The sequence below is a fragment of the Jaculus jaculus genome, chromosome 4 (genome assembly GCF_020740685.1).
Source record: "Jaculus jaculus isolate mJacJac1 chromosome 4, mJacJac1.mat.Y.cur, whole genome shotgun sequence".
Taxonomy (NCBI): domain Eukaryota; kingdom Metazoa; phylum Chordata; class Mammalia; order Rodentia; family Dipodidae; genus Jaculus; species Jaculus jaculus.
The window spans coordinates 374203-391816 of NC_059105.1; the positions used below are offsets into that span (position 1 = coordinate 374203).

A 17614-nucleotide genomic window follows, 5' to 3' on the forward strand; every position below is an offset into this window, starting at 1 on the left:
GAATGGGTATGCCAGGGCCTCTAGCCACTGAAGATGAGTTCCAGACACATGTGCCACTTTGTGTATCTGGCTTTATGTATGTACTGGTGAATCAAACTCAGGTCCTTAGGCTTTATAGGCAAGTGCTTGAACCACTGAGCCATTTCTCCAGCCCTTTCTTTCCTTTTTATTTATTTATTTTGTTTTTTTGAGGTAGGGTCTCATTTTATCCTATGCTGGCTGGAATTCACTATGTAGTCTCAGACTGGCCTTGAAATCATGGCGATCCTCCTACCTCTGCCTCCCAAATGCTGGGATTAAAGGCATGTGTCACCATACCCAGCTACCCTTTTTCTTTATTTCTTTTCTTTCTTACTTCCTTTCCTTCCTTCTTCTTCTGAGTTGTGGGTGTGTGTGTGTGTATGTGTGTGTGCATGTGCACATGTATATATATATTTGTACAGATGCACATACCTCATGTACATGGGCGTGAAGGCCAGAGAAGGATATCGGGTTTCTCTCTATCATTCTTCTGCCATACTTCCTTGGGACAGAGTCTCTCACAGAATCTGGAGCTTGTGCCCTGTTTTTTGTTAGACTAGCAGACCAGGCAGCTACTCAGCACTGTAGTTACAGAGGTGTTTTTTTTTTATTTTGGGGTTTTCTTTGTTTTTTTGTTTTGTTTTTGTTTTTTAGTTTTTGGAGGTAGGGTCTCGCTGCAGCCCAGGCTGACCTGGAATTCACTATGTAGTCTCAGGGTAGCCTTGAACTCATGGCAATCCTCCTACCTCTGCCTCCCAAGTGCTGAAATTAAAGGCATGCACCACCATACCTGGTTCCACACCCAGTTTTTCATGAGTGCTAAGGATCCAATTCAAATAGTTATGCTTACATGGAGAGCATTTTATTGACTGAGCCATCTCTCCAGCCTTGTATTTGCTTTTTAACTGTCAATTCTATTCAGTAGAATTTACAGTAATTGCATATATTCCCAAGTGTGCAGTTTGATCTACCAGGGCAAGACTAAGAAGAAGTTGATCACCCCAGGAACAGTTCCTGTGTTCTTCAAACTGCCCACACTGCTCTCTCAGCCATCAACCTAACTTCTACCACTGCAGGCAAAAGGCCTGACATTGGAAGTCTCATGAATGGTGCCAGACACAGATTTGTGTATGACTAGTTTCTTCACTCCACATGTTTCTGAGACTTATTCATGCTAGTGCTTGTTCAGTGTTGGTCATGATGAGTGGCCCCACCCTGTGATGTGTCACATCTCTGGGTCCTTTGTTGGTGTGCACAAGTCTGTATGGTCGTGTGTTTACTTCTTTTGGGTGGATGTCTGGGATAGGAACTGCTAGATCATGTGGGCACCAGTCCCTTCCAGAGGGCTGTACCACTGCACACTCAGCATCAGTGTGCAAGAGCATGTGTTCCAACCCCCTGCCATGTGTGGGCCTTTCAGTTTGCACCAGCCTGGTAGCCACAAAGCACTATCTCATAGTGGTGGTACCTGTGTTTCTAAAGGGCTGCTCTTACCACTCTTCTCATCTTGCTTTTTCTGCTATTGGAGTTCCTCTCTTGCAAAGTGAGCTTTTTTCTGTCCTTCATACAAGTCATTCCTTAGTGTGGTGAGTCTGTGTGCCCAACTTGGGTTCCTTTGCCATTCTTAAATGCTTCTTTATAGTCAAGTGCTTTCTCTGTGTGTATTTTCTTCAAGAAGTTTATTGTTTTTCATTGTCCTTAAAGGCCTGGATATTTGGAGTAAATGCTTTGTGTGGTTGGAGGTAGTAGCCAGGTTTCTGTCCTAACCCCTGCCAACAGCCCATTTTAAAACTTTTGTTGGCCAGGAGTGGTGGTGCACACCTTTAATCCCAGCAATCGGGAGGCAGAGGTAGGAGGATCACCGTGAGTTCGAGGCCACCCTGAGTGAGACTCCATAGTGAATTCCAGGTCACCCTGGACTAGAGTGAGACCCTACCTCGAAAAAAAAAAAAAAAAAAAAACCCTTTGTTGAAAACACTGCCCTTGACCCAGTGAAGGATGTGGGTGTTTTTGTCATAAACCAACTCACAGGGCTGGAGAGATGGGTCAGTGGTTAAATGCACTTGTTTGCAAAGCCTGCCAACATAAATTCAGTTCCCACCTGCATACCTACATAAAGCCAAAGACTGACATTTGTTTGCAGTGCCAAAAAACCTTGGTGCTCTGATATACACACACATGCAAATAAATAATTTTTTTAAATTATTTTTCAAGGGAGGGTCTGACTGTAGCCCAGGCTGACCTGGAATTCACTGTGTAGTCTCAGGCTAGCCTCAAACTCACATTGATCCTCATATCTTTGCCTCCCAAATTTTGGGATCAAAGGAGTGTGCCACCATGCCTGGCAGTATCTCTTATACCCTAAAATTTTTTAAGATAGGGTCTCAGTCTAGCCCAGGCTGACCTGAAATTCACTATGTAGTCTTAGGCTGGCCTTGAACTCACAGCAAACCTCTTACCTCAGCCTCCCAAGTGCTGGGATTAAAGGTGTGCGCCCTGCCCAGTTTTTTTTTTTTTTAACTGAGAACTTTAATATATGAACATACAGTAATTTGATCATGTTCTCACCACATTATTCTCTTTTGTCCCCTCTCCCCCACCCCCATCCCTTGAGGACCCTCCTCTTCCTCTGTTTGTTTGTTTGTTTGTTTGTTTGTTTGTTTGTTTGTTTTTTGTTATTCGAAGTAGGGTCTCACTCTAGCCCAGGCTGACCTGGAATTCACTATGTAGTCTCAGGGTGGCCTTGAACTCCCCGTGATCCTCCTACCTCTGCCTCCCAAGTGCTGGGATTAAAGGCATATGCTACCACGCCCGGGCTATCTTCCTCTGTTTTGTTGTCTCATTCCCTTTGTCCTTCTCAATCATCCATGTCAAAATCTTGATGGGCGTAGCACTGTGCTGATCTTGTAGAGGTATTGGTAACCATTGTGGGGTCATGAATGCACCAGTTGGTACATGTCAAGAAGACATACCTTCATACATATCCCTATCTTTTTCTCTCTGGATTTTAGTCTGCATATTTCCTACTGGGCATTTTGTAGCCATTTCTTCAAGTTTGTCTAACCTGCTGTTTTCTCTGTCATTGTGACCTCAATTTGAATGACTACATTTTTAGTTACTGAGGGTTGCTTTTGCCTCTGTAGGTTGTGCTTCTGTGCTGGTAACTCCAGGCTGAGTCTCCTCTGGAAGGCAGTCTGTTTATAGTCTGTTTGGCCTTGTCTCCTAGTAAGGTACATGGCAGCTCCCTGGTATTGGTGCAGGTTTTGGAAATTCAAAAGGGGTCCCCTAGGCCTATCAGCCCCAACTTTTGAGTCCTTATCCTATTAAGCAAAAAAAAAATTGATAAAATGGTCTATGAGAAGGGTAAATTATGAAGCCAGGCGTGGTGGCACACAACTTTAATCCCATCATTCCAGAAGCAGAGGTAGGAGGATTGTTGTGATTTTGAGGCCACCCTGAGACTATATAGTGAATTCCAGGTCAGCCTGGGCTAGAGTGAGACCCTACCTCAAAACAAAACAAAACAGTGCCTGATACTACCTGTATAAGACCATCATAAGAGGAGGAAAACATCAAGACATCAAAAGTAAATGAGAGACTAATTGAGATGGGTAGGGGGTATGATGGAGAGTGGAGTTTCAAAGGGGTAAGTAGGGGGCAGGAAGGTATCACCATGGGGTATTTTTTATAATCATGGAAGTTGTTAATAAAAATTTTTTAAAAAACAAGGGTAAACTATGAATTATTAAGTTTATTTAGGGATAAAACATAAATTATGAGGTTTATTCTAGGGGAAATTAAAATCCATGGAGAAAGCTAGCTGACTCAAGCCAGAGAATTATCTTTGCCAAACTAGGAAGGGAGAGGGAAAACAGAAAGAATCTTCATCACAGAGGCATACCTGGGAAGGGGAGAGACAGACTTAAATGTGTGTTCAGGTAAGGTTACAGGGAAAAGGGAGGTCAAGCCTCCTTTCTGTAGATGTATGTAACAGAGTGCTAAGGGTTCAGGAAATTCCTTGATCCCTAAACCCTAGGTTCCTGTCTAATTTTAATCAAATAATTAAGTAAAATAAGACTGAGGGCTAGAGAGATGGCTTAATTGTTAAGGTGCTTATCTGTGCAGTCTAAGGATCCAGGTTCTAAGGATCCAGGTTCAATTCTCCAGGTCCCATGTAAGCCAGATGCACAAGACAGTGCATATATCTGGAGTTTGTTTGCAGTGGCTAGAGGCCCTGGTGTGCTCATTCTCTCCCTCCCTCTTTCTCTTTCTCTCTCTGTGTGTGTATGTGTGTGTGTGTGTGTGTGTCTCAAATAAAAATAAATCTTAAAAAAATTTTAAAAAACAAGACTGAGAAGGATAATTATTAAATTACTACATTTATTTTGGAAAATAAAGAAACAAGGAAAGACACCCACATAGCTAGAGATTCCACATAGAGGACCTGGGAAAATCGTGGAACAAAAAAAAGAGAAAAAAGTTAAAAGAGCTTCTTCCCTGTGGGGAGCTGGAGGGGATAAAGAGCCCATGAGTAAAGTAAGGACTAGGGGGTTCTCCCCTTGTCTCAGCCTGACTGGGCCTGGGAACGAGGGAAAACTCACCAGCAGCTGGAAGTTCCCAGTTGGTCAGGCAGCTCTGAGAGCATGCCCTTCCCTTGCAAAAGTATTTATAACCTTATAGTGGTGGGCTCTGTCTTCCAGCTCAGGGGCACAGAGGGACAGCTGGTTAGTTAGGGCTAGGGGCTATCTCAGGAAGAGGCTAGCTCTGACGTCAAGTTCTAGGGGATGAAGTTGACCAACCACAATGTTTAAATCAAAGAGCTTCCATCCAGGAGGCACCCAGGTTGCTTGTGGAAAATAGGTCTAGGTAAGAGATAAGCATTCTAGCAAGTGCAGACCATCCTGCCTGCCTTTTTACTTTCAGGGGCCCAGTCACCCTAACTGCCTACTCTCTCTCATTAGATTAGCCATCTAATTAGGGTGAACATTGTTACCAGACTCAGATGTGTAAAGAGAAACCTGTTTGGCTTTTAGATGCTGAGAGCTGGCCTAGAGAAGCTGAGCTGAGGAGGAAGCAGGAAGTTCCTTTGGGAACTATTGCTGGCAGCCATCTTGAATGAGAAAAGATCAGAAACAAGGAGAGACAGACTGGCATCTCCTTGTTACCTCTTTGGGCTTCTGCCCCTCTAGTGCTGCCTGTAAAAGCTCCTGTTCTCCTTCAATATCTTTTTTGTGCTGTTTGGTTGTCTTTTTCGAGGTAGGGTCTCACTCCAGCTCAGGCCACCTGCAACTCACTCTGTAGTGTCAGGCTGACTGCCCTTATAGTGAACCGCCTACCTCTGCCACCCAGTGCTAAGATTAAAGGCATGTGCCACCACACCCAGCTCTTTCTTTAAACAGACTTTTTGAAACAGGGCCTCACACATACTAGGCTGGTCTCACATTTTCTCACTGTGTTGCTAAACATGACCATGATTACTTCCAGAGCATGTGTGCCATCACACCCAGTTTATGTGGTGCTAGAGATCAAACCTAAGGCTGCATGCATGCTAGGCAAGCATTTTACTAACTGAACTACGTCTCCAACCTCTAAATAGACTTTCACATCCTCCGTCTTCATCTACAAGAGAGTTAGAGAGTCAGAGTAATCATTATGGTCAGAGACAGCCCTTTTCCACATACTCCTAGAGCACTGAAACAAGACCCCTTAGGGATTTGCTTTAGTACATCAGATAGTCACACTTGAGTCAGCAGGCATCCCACATGGGGACTGCCTCATTCAGGATGTAATTGGTGAATGTCTACTTATATTCTTGTCAAACCAGCAACATAAAGTAGTGGCTTCCAAGGTGCTGGTCTTGAGTCCTCCAAGAACACATTGGACATTGGTGGAGCTGGTAAAAGTGGGCGGTTATAGCTAGTAAAGCACCATCAAGTGTTACTCAGTAGAGGCCAAATAATAGTTATCTGGCCAGGCGTGGTGGTGCACACCTTTAATCCCAGCACTCGGGAGGCAGAGGTAGGAGGATTGCCGTGAGTTCAAGGCCACCTGAGACGACAGAGTGAATTCCAGGTCAGCCTGGACTAGTGTGAGACCCTACCTTGAAAAAACAAAAATAAATAAATAAAAATTTAAAAAAATAGTTATCTAGATAGCTGAGCTGAGATCACCTTTTGGTTGATGAAAGTGGCTGAGGGACCAGCAACCAGAACACATTGATCTTAGCATGTGTCATGGTGGCTTAGGCCTAGAGTCTTTATATATATATATATAATTATATTATTATGTGTGTATGTATGTGTGTGTGTGTGTGTGTATATATATATACACACACACACACACACATATATATCCCCAGCTGGAGAGATGATTTAAATGGTTAAAGCACTTGCCTGCAAAGCCTAAGGACCCATGTTCAACTCTCCAAGTCCCACATAAGCCAGATGTACCAAGTGACACAAGCACACAAGGTTGCACATGCGTACAAGGTGGCACACGCATCTGGAGTTCGATTGTAGGGGCTGGAGGCCCTGGTGTGCAAATTCTCACTATCTCCTCTCTCTCTCATTCTCTGTCTCATAAAAGTATGTGTCACCATACCTGGCAAAAAAAAAAAAAAAAGGGGGGGGGGAAGGAAAGAAAAAAAAAACCTTTTTCTTCTTTGAGAGAGAGATTGAGAGTGAAAGTATGGACATTCTAGGGCCTCTGCCACTGCAGACAAATTCCAATCACATGCACCACTTTGTGCATCTGGCTTTACATGGGTACTGGGGAATCAAACCCAGACTGCCAGGCTTTATAACCAACCGTTGAGTCATCTTTCCAGGCTCAGAGTCTTAATGCTGCTCACACGCCTGTGACCAGTGACTGGCCCAGGTGAGTGCACCAGTGTTTGTTGAATCTTTTGTTGTTATTGTTTTGAGTGCATGTGTATGTGTGCACGTGCGCACATGCACAGTTAGTTTATTTATTTGAGAGAGAGAGAGAGAAAGGAGGAGAGAGTCACAGAGAATGGGCACTCCAGGACCTCCTACTATTCATTGCAAATGAACTCCAAACTCATGTGCTACTCTGTACATCCGGCTTAAAGTGGGGTACTGAGGAACTGAACCCAGACAGTCAAACTTTGCAAACAAGCACCCTTAGTCACTGTGCAATCTCGCCCCATTGGTTTTGTTTGTTTGTTTGTTTTGTGGGCTTTTGTGTTTTTGTGAGTCAGGGTCTTACTATATAACCTAGGCTGGCCTAGAACTTATTATGTAACCAGGCTGATCTTAAATATGGACCAGTCCTCTCTTGTTTATGTGCCTGGCCTCATGAGTGCCAGGATTATAGGCATGCATTACCATGCCCAGCTTTTGCTGAATTTTCTGAAAAGGATAAAACTAATTAATTTGTTTTGTTCTTCACTCAGATTACCAGAAAATTCAGGCTGAATTCTGAAGGCAAACTTGAACAGACAGTTTCCATGGCAACCACTACACAGCCAATGACCCAGCATCTTCACATCACCTACAAGAAGGTGACCCCATAACCTGGAGCAGCTCCTGGAGCCGTGGGGAAGGCCTGGCTCCTGTGTCCAGCCCCTCCGTTCAGTGGATGACGCAGGGTGGCTACAAGCTCTGCTGGCACAAGAGTGTTGTCCAGATGTTCTTGTGATGGCATAGAGAAACCAAATAAAAGGCCTTTATTTTTATGGACGAGCATTTTGAATATCTCTTGGGTAGACTGTAGATATATATATGTATGTGTATATATATATATATATATATATTTAAATCTGCTGCTATTAGTTTGTTTTCCATCTTTTTCCCTAAGATACTAAGGAAGTATCTCAGGGGGCTGGAAAGATGGCTTAGCAGTTAAGCACTTGCCTGTGAAGCCTAAGGACCTTGTTTTGAGGCTCAATTCCCCAGGACCCATGTAAGCCAGATGCACAAATTGGCGCATGCATCTGGAGTTCGTTTGCAGTGGCTGGAGGCCCTGATGCGCCCATTCTCTCTCTCTCTCTTTCCCTCCCTCCCTCTCTCTCCCTCCCTCCCTCCCTCCCTCCCTTCTCTCTCTTGTTCTTAAATAAATAAAAATAAATAATCTAAAAAAAACATAAAAAAGAAAATATCTCAGCCGGGCATGGTCGTGCATGCCTTTAATCCCAGCACTTGGGAGGCAGAGGTAGGTGGATCAACATGAGTTTGAGGCAACCATGAGACTACATAGTGAGTTCCAGGTCAGCCTGGACTAGAGTGAGACTCAGCCTCGAAAAACCAAAAAAAAAAAAAAAAGTACCTACCCTCTGCCCTCTGTGTTTTTATTTCTAACTCTTATCTCTTCCTTTTCCCCTCCTCCTAACCTTCTTCCTCCTTCCTGCAAGTTTTATTTTTGCCTTTGTGTGTGTGTTCAAAGTGTGTGGGTGCACATGCAAGTGTGTGTGGAGGCTAGAGGTTGTCATCAGGTATCATTCTCACTTATGCTCCATCTTATGCTTTGAGACAGGATTTCTCACTGAACTTGGGGCAATATTAGCTACCTAGAGAGCCTCAGGGATTCCCTGTCTCCACCTCCCCAGCATTGGGATTACAGGTGTGTACCACCATACCCAACTCTTATATGGGTGCTGGGAACACAGGCCCTCATGTTTACAAGTACTTTACCCACTGAACCATGTGAGGTTTGGAATTTAGAAAACCAAGAAGATATTTTTGTAAGGTTCGGGAGTGACCAAGACCACACACACCACTCTGAGGCAAAGATGAAAGCTTTCATTTGGGAAAAACACCAGCTGGCAAGACTGATTCTCAAGAGCAGAGCACAGCCAACCTGAGATTTCAGATACTGGGCTTTATAGGGCTCTTCAGTTGGGGGAAGGTGAGGAAGAGAAAAGTTGAATTTAAAAAAGGTTTCTTTAGGGGAGATCTAAGATAGCCAGGGTGTGACATCAGAAAAGTGACCAGCTGACTTACAAGATAAGGGGGCAGGAAATCATGACCTGGGGATGGGGCATTGTTAGGCAAGAAACTGAGCAGTTTCTTGAATGTGGATAAGTCTATGTTGCCATCCTGCTATCCTCGGTGACTTCATTTTTGGGAGCCTGTCCTGACCTAACAATTTTCTTTTGGGGCTCATGGTATTTATTTAATGATAATCAGGATGTTGGCAGGACTGAGAGAGTAAAAGGAAATAGGAAAAGATGGGTTTTAAAATCTTCTGGGGAAATAGGAAGTACCCTGTTGTGAGTATATTGTGGGTACCATGCTACATGGATTGGCTGTCCATTTCAAATGGAGATGGGAAATTAGGCTGGAGTCTTGTTGTCTGAATCTTTATAAGGTAGGCTTTTTATTTCTGTCTAGGTTTCCCAGGTGTTAGCTTGTGAAGGAGGAGCTGTCTCCTTCCATCTAGGTACAGACTGGCCTAGGAATTACCATAATAGGTGTTGTTTCTAGAATCCTAGACTAGTGCCTGAGCTCAACTGAGACCCTACCTTGAAAAACCAAAAAAATAAAAAATAAATAAAAGAAGGGGCTGGAGTGTTGGCTTAGTGGTTAAGGACCTTGCTTGCAAAATCAAAGGACCCAGATTCAATTCTCCAGGACTCATGTAAGCCAGATGCACAAGGTGATGCATGTGACTGGAGTTCCTTTGCAGTAGCTAAAGGTCCTGATGTGCCCATCCTCACTCTTTCTTTCTCCCTTCCCCCTCTCTCCCTCCCTCCCTCCCTCCCTCTTTTTCTCTCTCAAATAAAGTTGAGTAAAAATTAGAAAAATAAGTATACATTTTCAAGTTAGAAATCTGACTCTAATTAGATATATACTTTTCTTCCCCATTGGATGCTGTGAGATAAGAAACTGTTGCTTCTCATTCCTGTTCCCATGCTGCTGAGATCAGCTTCAAGAGTGATAAGGGAGCTAGCAGAAGGAGATATGCCCTGACAGTCTGCTATTGTGTCAACCATTCTAGAGATAATCACTACTCTGGGGCTTCCTCCCCATTCAGTTGTGTATAGTTAATAGTTAACCTAAGGTCACACAGTTCCCTTCCCGTTTTTTAGGACCTTATTGTCCTCTGTTCCATGCATATCTTTAGGCACATAGTTCTGTAAAACTGACTACAGAACGGGCTGGAGAGATGGCTTAGCGGTTAAGCGCTTGCCTGTGAAGCCTAAGGACCCCGGTTCGAGGCTCGGTTCCCCAGGTCCCACGTTAGCCAGATGCACAAGGGGACGCACGCGTCTGGAGTTCGTTTGCAGAGGCTGGAAGCCCTGGCGCGCCCATTCTCTCTCTCTCCCTCTATCTGTCTTTCTCTCTGTGTCTGTCGCTCTCAAATAAATAAATAATTTTAAAAAAAAACTGACTACAGAAGTGTAGTGCTGAAGATATATTTTTTTTTAATTTTTATTTTTTGGTTTTTCCAAGGTAGGGTCTCACTCTAGCCCAGGCTGACCTGGAATTCACTATGCAGTCTCAGGGTGTCCTCGAACTCACGGCAGTCCTCCTACCTCTGCCTCCCAAGTGCTGGGATTAAAGGCGTGCACCACCACACCCGGCCGAACTGAAGATATTTTTGACTGAAGATATTTTTGAAGCACAAACTTCCCTCTAGCCCAACAGAAAGAGCGCTTAGCTTTCTTGCTGAAAATTCTGCAATACAATAAGCCATCACCTCAGTCCTGTTTTGTTTTGTTTTGTTTTGTTTTGTTTTGTGTGTGTGTGTGTGTGTGTGTGTTTGTTTGTTTTGCTGTTCGCTTTTTGCAGTGCTTTGGATCCACCTCATGTTGGACAAACACCCCATGCCACTGACTACACTCCCTAACTCTTTTATAAAAAATTTTGTTTGTTTTTTATTTTTTATTTTTTTATTTTTTTGAGGTAGGGTCTCACTCTGGCCCAGGCTGACCTGGAATTCACTATGTAATCTCAGGGTGGCCTTTAACTCATGGTGATCCTTCTACCTCTGCCTCCCAAGTGCTGGGATTAAAGGCATGCGCCACCATGCCTGGCTACACTCCCTAACTCTTATGCAGCAAATTTTTTTAGATGGAGCCCAGGCTGGCCCTAAACTCAAGATCCCTTTGCCTCAGCCTCCTCTCCTGAGTACTAGGATTATAGGTTCACACTACCAAGCCAGGAGAAACCTTCACCTTTTTCTTAACAGCCACTATATCAGAATCCTCACCTGGTATACTTCCTGTATGGGAATAAAAGTCATTACCAGTATTCGGTTGCCAGTGCCTCACAGCTCAGAGGAAAGCCCAGAGGGTCAAAGCTGATATGTAAGGGCCTGGGCTGGTACCCCAGGGGCCACAGACCATATATACAGAAATCTTATAAACAAGGTCAACTCTGCCAGGGGGATGCTGAGGTGCCATGGAGGTCTGCTCTCCCACCCCTCAAAACACACATCCTGAGGCAGTTTAGGAGCGACAGTTCCCTGGAAATTAAAAGAATATTTCCTTGAACCTGTCCTTAGAATAGAATTACCTTCCTAGATGTTTGTCCTTGAACTCGATCTGAGTTCCTCTGTAGAAGATACAATTGCCCCCTTCTGAGCAGGTTGTACACCCTTTCTAGATTACTGAGACACCACCCAGAAACCTGTTGGATTGATCAATGCAGCTCCCATCCAGCACCTAGAAAAGGCTCCAATCTGGCTCTAGGTGGCCTCTTCCATTTCTAGGAATTCTGCTTCTGCCTCTTGGGCATGAGCTGTCTTCCTTACTTAAGTACTATCTATAATCTAATAAACCTGTCAACTTTACCCTCTGGTCTATGGAATTATTTTTGTTGGTGGTGGTGGTGGTGGTTTTTCTAGGTAGTGAGAGGGAACTAGTCAGGTAATTATTAGGAATCTAGGAAAAGGCTCTTAAGAGAAATCTTAAATTGATTTCTGTTTGCCTCCTGGAACACAAGCAGCTGCCTTCCTCAGTTCACCTCAATTGCAGGACTGAATTCAGAGTCTGCTCATCTTATCCAATCAGATCTCTTTCAAACATACACCCCACCCAGGTGTGGGTGGACCCAGACCAGTTGGCTTTCACACTTGACACAGAGTGACAACCTCTTCCAGAGCCCTGACCCCAAATATCTTACTTGGGCTCAAAGAAAAGAATTTTCCTTTCCAGCTCTTTTTGGCTGCTCACACCTCTATGCCTAGATCCAGGTGTTGGTAAGCTTGGCTGCTGAGAGCGAGAAGGAATATTTTTTTGTTACTATTTTTATGGCCTTTTGTTTTCTTTGAAAGCGCATGCCTTTTTAAAAGAAAAAAAAAATCCCTTTTCACATTTTTTTGTTTTATAAACATTTATTCCTTAGTTGAACAACCTCTACACACAATACTGTATGGTTTGCTTTGTTGAAAAGAATTTTAGGTCTCAAGGTTTTATGAACTTGTGACGAATATTCTCTGGTAATCTTATGAGAAGGAAGATTCAAATCAAACCATCTATTTTTAAGAAAGCAAGTCCAAGATCTACAATAAGGAGATTTACTTTTATTTCTTCCATATTCAAATTCACCCTGGCAAGCAGTAGCCTAGTGTAAACATGTGGTGCTATACTGGATGGCCTTTAAGCGGTGAGGTTAACTGAACCAGGGATAAGTAACTGCAGACACGACCTGAGGTTAGACTGCTTAGTAGCTTTATGGGAGGGGGTTAAATTCACCGACCTAAGACAAACTGACCAACCTGACAGAAAACATTTCCTGCAATGACTAGAGACTTCATAATGCACACTATTTCGAAAAGCACAGGACTTCAATTAAGACTTGCTGTAAGCTCAGGTATTATCAAAAGAATGACCACTGGCTTACCACTTTCCCAGGCAGAATCTTCACTACTTGTGGTCTTTTTTGTTTTGTTTTTGTTTTTTGAGGTAGGGTCTCACTCTAGCCCAGGCTGACCTGGAATTCACTATGGAGTCTCAGGCTGGCCTTGAACTCACAGTGAGTCTCCTACCTCTGCCTCCCGAGTGCTGAGATTAAAGGCGCGTGCCACCACGCCCGGCACTACATGTAGTCTCAAGGGAAATAATTTGCCTAGCTTTCAAATCCTCTTAGTGTCAACAAATTGGTGTAAAAAAAAATGGGCAATAAATCCAGAATTCTATATTTCAGAGAACCACAACATCAAGTCTTCTCACCTTTTATGTGAACTTTATGGCACTGTTGACTCAGCTAATTTTGTTTCATTGTTTTGGAACAACAAAAAATCCCTTTAAGTTTACCAGATGTTTTAAAATAGTGGCAATTTAGAAGCCTTTTTCTTCATAAGTAATTGTACAGATAAAACACTGGAACCAACTTTTAAAAATACCTGTTGAGAAAAACAAAATAAAGAAAAATAAATAAATTTTTAAAAAGGAAAAAAAAAATACCCATTGTTGGGCTGGCTCAGTGGTTAAGGTGCCTGCTTACAAGGCCTAAGGCCCCGGGTTGATTCCCCACTACTCACATAAAGCCAGATGCACAAAATGGGGCATGAATCTGGAGTTCCTTTGCAGTGGCTGGAGGCCCAGGCCATTCTTTCTTCTTTGCTTGCAAATAAATTGCCCCTTGTCCTATTAATTTCTAAACAAAATCCAACGTTATGGTGGCTCGTGCCTTTAATCCCAGCACTTGGGAAGATCGCCATAAGTTTAAGGCAACCCTGACAGAGTGAATTCCAGGTTAGCCTGGGCTACAGCTAGACTGCCTCAAAAATAATAACTGTTACATCATACCAACTAAGCTCTTCTCCATGCACTCAACAAATCTACAGGGCTAGTTAGTTTCAGCACTCTTTCAAAGTTTTTATTTTATACCTGTACCATACAGCATGTCTCAAACACTGTACATAACTCCCTAATAAGACAATGCAAAGACAAGCTTATCTTATGAGAAACAAGATACACCATCACTTATAGTCGTCAAACATTATTGCACTTTTGACAATATCACAAAGCATTCAGGAAAAGAACTGCAGACTACTTTTAACAGACAAATAACACCTTTAAACGACGTAACTGTCCTAAATTATTAGGTGTGGATTTTACAAACATCCCTTCTATTAGCAGTAGCGGTGGAGCTGGAGGGCATTGCGCCTTCTCCAAGCTGCACAGCGAGAACCACCAATAGTTTGGTGGAACTTGCGGCCCTTCCCAAGGCCACGACTCCTGCGGCCTGCAGAAGTCAGCCCACGCATCTCCCCGTGCTTGTGGACTGGCTTGGTGATCCACTGGGTGTCAGGATTTCTTTATGGAATGGATCAATGAGGATAACCTCAAAGAATTTGTATGTGGATCTTCGCCAACCCAGTAAGAATTCAGGATCTCAGAGCCCCACTGCGACGTCCAGCTCTCTCCTCGGCGACAGACTGAAGACTTGGGCAAACTTCAGCTGGTTGACACCGCGGTGTGCAGGCTTGCCGTAAGTTGCACCTTGGGGACCCGGCGTTTGCGACCACCTACAGGCTTGCCGTAAGCTGCACCTGGGGGACCGGGCGCTAGAGACCACCTACAGGCTTGCCGTAAGCTGCACCTTGGGGACCGGGCGCTAGAGACCACCTACAGGCTTGCCGTAAGCTGCACCTTGGGGACCGGGCGCTAGAGACCACCTACAGGCTTGCCGTAAGCTGCACCATGGGCACCGGGCGCTTGCGACCACCACGGCGCGCACGGACCCTGGACGTGACGTAACCTTGCTTGGCCTCGTAGCGCAGCCTGCGCGCCTGGTCGGGCCGCGTGGGGCGCGGCGCCCGGTGCGGCACCCAGAGCTGGCCGCACTGCCAGCAGCGGACCCGCAGCATCTCCACAGCTCCTGGATGTGCTGGTACACGCCCATGCCGGCTCACGTCTGATGGCTGCCACCAGACGGAAAGGCCCTTTTCACATTTTTGTTTCCAGGGCCCATGTTTGTTCTCCCACATGGTCTCTCAATCCCCATGGGTATATCCATTCTCCCTTGTTATCAAACTCTACTCTCCCTCTGCCTAGACCACATGGATGTGTCCACTTTCCCTTTCTTAGTTCTCAAGCATTCCTACTCGTCCTACTCCTGATATTTTTGAATAAATTACCCTACTCAGTCTGATTTATCCAATTCTTTGGCCAGGCATGGTGGTGCACGATGTTAATCTTAGCACTTGGGAGGCAGAAGTAGGAGGATCACCGTGAGTTCGAGGCCACCTTGAGACTCCATAGTAAATTCCAGGACAGCCTGAGCTAGGGTGAGACCCTATCTCAAAAAAACAGTAAATAAAAAAGTAAAAACGCTTTGGTACTTGAAAAAAAAAAGTAAAAATGGACACAAACTCAGGGTTTGGCGTTCAAGGACTTTTCCTTAACCCTTAAAACCCTATTACAGTAGGAACTTGGTGTAGCCCAGGTTGACCTGGAAGTCTTAGGCTGGCCTCAAACTCACAGCAATCCTCCTACTCAGGCCTCCTGAGTGCTGGGATTAAAGGCATGCACCACCATGCCCGAATTGTTCTTGACTTGCTATCTTGGTAAGGGCCCTCCGGGAATACAGAAGACAGCTACCTGTCTGTATGCATGTAAGCAATCTTCAAGCCCAGTAGCTTACTGATGCAGAATTTTGGAGTTTGGGAGTGGTCTCCCAGACTTGTGAACCCCAATTTTGGTGTCCTTATTCCATTTTTAACAAAGAATTGATAAAACAGACTTGAGAAGAATAAATTATGAATTACTGAGTTTATTTAGGGAGAAATCATAATTTGTGAGGTTTATTTAGGGAAAATTGGCATCTAGGAAATGGCTGGAGCAGTTCCACACACACGTGAAAGGCAGGATCTGGAAGCCCATGCAAAAAGACTTAGATGAGGGCTGGAGAGATGGCTTAGCGGTTAAGTGCTTGCCTGTGAAGCCTAAGGACCCTGGTTTGAGGCTCGGTTCCCCAGGTCCCATGTTAGCCGGATGCACAAGGGGGCGCATGCGTCTGCAGTTCGTTTGCAGAGGCTGGAAGCCCTGGTGCGCCCATTCTCTCTCCCTCTGTCTTTCTCTCTGTGTCTGTCGCTCTCAAATAAATAAACAAAAAATATATATATATTAAAAAAAAAAAAAGACTTAGATGAAACACACACTCAGGTGGGAGCAAAGTATAAAAGCATCAGCTATGTAACGCCACACAGGAGAAAGCTAAGAGATTAAGTAGGACAACAGAAGGGAAGCACCAAAGTAGATACCAGGAAATTCAGACAAGAAATGAATTGTAAAGAAAGTCATGGGAGTTATTACATATGTGGTAGACCCAGAGTTTAGAGGAAATACCCATGTGGTAGATTCAGAGATCAAAGATAAATGTAACAGAGCCAGGCATGGTAGTGCACACCTTTAATCCCAGCACTCAGGAGGCAGAAGAAGTATCGCTGTTTGAGGACACCTTGACAATACATAGCAAATTCCAGGTTAGTCTGAGCTAGTGGGAGACCCTGCCTCCAAAAACAAACAAACAACCAGGGTGAAGGAGACAGATGCTGAGGATACTCAACACCTACCAAAGCAGAGATCCAGAGGCTCCTAAGAGCTCATCACTGAAATAGACAAAACACACCCACCAAGGCTCAGGGAATTTTGTGGAAGTGGGGGGCGAAAAGACTGTAAGAGTCACAGGTTGGGAAGTCATGCCCAGAGGCACCACCTCCCCCTAATAATGACTGCTCCCACAATGCATAGCCCAAAACCCCATGGGGAATACCAGCAACCCCACTAAGGAGGGTCCCAGAAGAATAAGGGCAGGAAGGAGAGAAAAGATGATACCAAGACATGATGTATCCACACAAAATATATTCTTAATAAAAAATTAAACAACAAAAAGATAAATGTAACATGTAACCAAAGTGAGAAGGTACCCCAAAGCATGACACAAATAGAAAGCAAACAGAAAAATATCGAGGTTGAAAGAAGTACCCAGACTAGCTGGATTGGGTAAAGCCAGACGTACATGCATGTTCAGAGGCCAGGGCAAAAAGATAAAGTGGTCCAACCTCCTTTATATGAATTAGACATCCAATCAGGGTGAGCCTGATCACCAGACTCGGCTGTGTAAGCAGACACCTGATTGGTTCGTGAACTTGAGGCTGATGGAGAGAGGCTGAGCTGAGGAAGAAGCAGGAAGATCTTGCTGATTGTGTCACTGGCAACCATCTTGGATGAAGCAGGATCAGATGCCAGTTCCAGCTCTGTCAAAGCCAGCAGAGTAACATCTGGTTCTTTCCTTGGGCTCCTGCCCCTAACTTAACTGCCTAAAAGAAGCTCTGTTGCTCCTACCTCCTTCATTAGGATAGTATTTCTGTATTATGGCAGTGAAGGGGAGGACCCAGGTTGGGGGGAGGCGTCATCCTAAGGAACTGAAGAAAAGAAAAACAAGAAACATCTGTAGCAGGCTGGCCAGTGTCCTTGAGCCTACCTCCCTCCTTCCCTTTTAACCCTGTCCAGCCTAGAGAAAAGTAAGAAGTGACCAATCACATATCGTCAAATATGGTCAGTATTACCGGGTGTTCTTTACTATAAAAAGTGTGTAAAACCTTGAATCAAGACTTGGATTTTTTTTGGAGGTCACTCTGCCAGAGTCTTAGCCAGCTACTAAAACTGTTTTCTTGAGAA

At 44.3% G+C, this 17614-nt stretch overlaps 1 protein-coding gene and 1 pseudogene across 2 annotated transcripts in view; one reads left to right on the forward strand and one right to left on the reverse strand.

The window, feature by feature from the left end:
* Thap4 (THAP domain containing 4) overlaps positions 1-7717 on the forward strand; it is a 59939-nt gene extending 52222 nt beyond the window's left edge. For both annotated transcript variants that reach the window (XM_004667807.2, XM_004667808.2), the window contains one exon: positions 7436-7717. In XM_004667807.2, coding sequence (XP_004667864.1) covers positions 7436-7555 — 120 coding nt within the window. In that variant the 3' untranslated portion in view covers positions 7556-7717. The remainder of the gene's footprint in view (positions 1-7435) is intronic.
* A 6344-nt stretch (positions 7718-14061) lies between these two features.
* Positions 14062-14834, reverse strand: LOC101615201 (annotated as a pseudogene).
* Between the last annotated feature and the right edge of the window lie 2780 nt (positions 14835-17614).